At 49.4% G+C, this 2,310-nt stretch overlaps 1 protein-coding gene across 1 annotated transcript; it reads left to right on the top strand.

Moving 5' to 3' along the window:
* The first annotated feature begins 296 nt into the window (after positions 1–296).
* LOC112553335 lies at positions 297–1,864 on the top strand. The gene is made up of 2 exons (XM_025220475.1): positions 297–718; positions 1,195–1,864. Exons 1-2 carry the CDS (start codon positions 373–375, stop codon positions 1,608–1,610), a joined length of 762 nt encoding a protein of 253 aa, XP_025076260.1. The 5' UTR covers positions 297–372; the 3' UTR covers positions 1,611–1,864.
* The last annotated feature ends 446 nt before the right edge of the window (positions 1,865–2,310 follow it).

Below are 2,310 nucleotides of genomic sequence, written 5' to 3'. Positions count from 1 at the left end.
AGGAATCTGGAGGAAAGCGAAAGGTGGAAGTGTGAGGGCGCAAGGTCAGGCGAGGATGGCGGGTGTGGCAACATCGTCTGCACCTCAATACCAAAAGGCGGATAAGGCGGATGACCCTGCTAGTGGTCATTAGCATTCCGGAAACAGAATGGCTGTGGACGTAGAAGGCACTGACCAGGATGCCCTATGAATCAATCAACATAATGTAGTAATTCCGGGATGGACTATTATGGTCACGTGATTGCTTCCAAAATTTAAGAGGATTATTATAAGTGTCGGACATGAACGACACCAACAGCCATTTAAAAGAGAAGCCCTAGGTTGACTCGCAGACCTCGACTGCATCTCCTAGCCTCTTCTCCAACAGCCAAAATGATTGCCAGACCACTCTGTCTGTCTCTGGTCGCCCTTGTCTTGCTGACATGGACCCCCATAGTTGGATGCGAACCTGCAAATGTTGCTGCCGTGAATAACCCGACTTCTGCTGGTGGCAGAGAACACCCGCCAAGCGATTTGTCTGATGTGGCAAACAATGGCATCCGTGAACGCAGAGGCCTGCCTCAGGAAGACATTAGTGACGACAGTGAAGAAGAAGAAGATGATGAAGCAGTGAGAGACGAACACGACGTGCTGGCTGGCTTTCCTCTAGATGATCTGGACGACGACGGACTGCAGGCGCTCCTGGACATTGACGACGAAATCTTCTATGACCAAGCAGGTGAGTGGGCGTGTCCAAGATTACAAACCTGTTTTTTCCATTGTGGATCTGGTAGAGGGGGTCGTGTGTGGTTTTTTTTTTCAAGGGGGCGCCAAGTCCTGCTGTCCGTCTTCAGTATCAGAACTCAGTACCTTCCATATCCTCCTTGTGTCACTTCATGACATTCCTTCCAATGTCAGGGATGTTTACTAGACAGTAACACAGGAGCTACAGACAAAATATGAAATGGAAGATGTCTAAACTACAGGGAAGCAGCGCTGAACACACTAGTGCCATCGTGTCACTGCACGATAGGGCTACACAGAAACAGGGCTACATTGACAGGGCTACATTGACAGGGCTACATTGACAGGGCTACATACATCTGAATTTATAAACTCCATTCTAGCGGGAGGTTGTTAAATACTCAGATGCTTTTTCGGTTGACCTTTGGCGCGTGACTGTCAGTATTTCTTGTATTTCTTGCTTTTCAACAGGTGAACACGTGACCAAGAAAATGCTGCTCGAGGACAGAAAGGTCAACCGCGGTAGCTCCCTGGGAGCCCCTGGGGCGCTGTCTCGACGTAAGCGCATAGCCCCACTCGTTGCACGTGCAGCACTGATAGGAGCGCGCGCCCTCTTCCGGAGCTTCGCTCGCAGCGGCGTCACGAGGAGCGGCGCACGTGTGACACGTCACTACAACGGGCGGGGCAACTACGGCGACGCTGTCCGTCACTTCCAGAATCTTCGTCCCAACAACGTGCGGTCCTTCCAGTCCGGCAGGATCAGCGGTCAGACTGGTACGATCGGAAACCACAGAGTTACCGTCCGTAACGGAAGTTCCAGTGGAAGACCAACACTGGAGGTGCGCAGTCATAACGGCCAGGTGGTGAGAAAGTTCCGGTTCAACTGAGTAGGTCAAGGCTGACTAGCGCGTGCAGTAAAGCTGTTACAGAACACTGTTGTACTGCTCACATCGTGTGACTGCTACAGTTATCTTGATTGTTGTTGTTTTCTCTCCTGTTTGACGACAAATAACCTGTATCTGAGGTAAAGGTTTTACACCACAAGTGGACCACAGCGGCAAGTCCAGACAAAGTACAAAAGTTTTATTGTGAGTGAATTCAAACAGCTGTACTTTACACAATAAACACCTTTATGTACTCATTTGTTGTCCATTCCATTATCACGAGGTGTGTTGTGTGTCACGTGGCCTGGGGTTTGGGGTTTACTTTGTGTTTTTTACCGCCTCGCCGCGCAGCTTAGAATTTTGAGGCCGGGCTGAAAACAGAAAAGTTTGCCCAACCTGCTTTAGGAGAATTAGTGGAGTTAAGGAGAATAAACTACCATGACTGACCACGCCACTGACCACACACACCAACTGACTGACCACACACCACTGACTACAGGTTCAACCCATTTCAATTAAAGGAACAGAGTTTGGGAATTTAGACAACTCTCTCTCTCTCTCTCTCTCTCTCTCTCACACACACACCAGTGACCACACACTGATATTAACCCCGCCATATGCGTATACTCACACCAGACATCTATTCACAGATGCTCCAGAAACCAGACTCATATACTCACACACCAGTCCACAGTCTCACGAA

This window comes from Pomacea canaliculata, linkage group LG12 (assembly GCF_003073045.1).
Source record: "Pomacea canaliculata isolate SZHN2017 linkage group LG12, ASM307304v1, whole genome shotgun sequence".
Taxonomy (NCBI): Eukaryota; Metazoa; Mollusca; class Gastropoda; order Architaenioglossa; family Ampullariidae; genus Pomacea; species Pomacea canaliculata.
The sequence above is the reverse complement of the archived record's forward strand: the minus strand, read 5'-3'. Positions and strand labels throughout refer to the sequence as shown.

Coding starts and splice junctions, on each gene's coding strand:
- LOC112553335 (XM_025220475.1), top strand. CDS start 373: ATGATTGCCAGACCACTCTGTCTGTCTCTGGTCGCCCTTGTCTTGCTG. Junction 719..1,194: donor AATCTTCTATGACCAAGCAG/GTGAGTGGGCGT, acceptor GCTTTTCAACAG/GTGAACACGTGACCAAGAAA.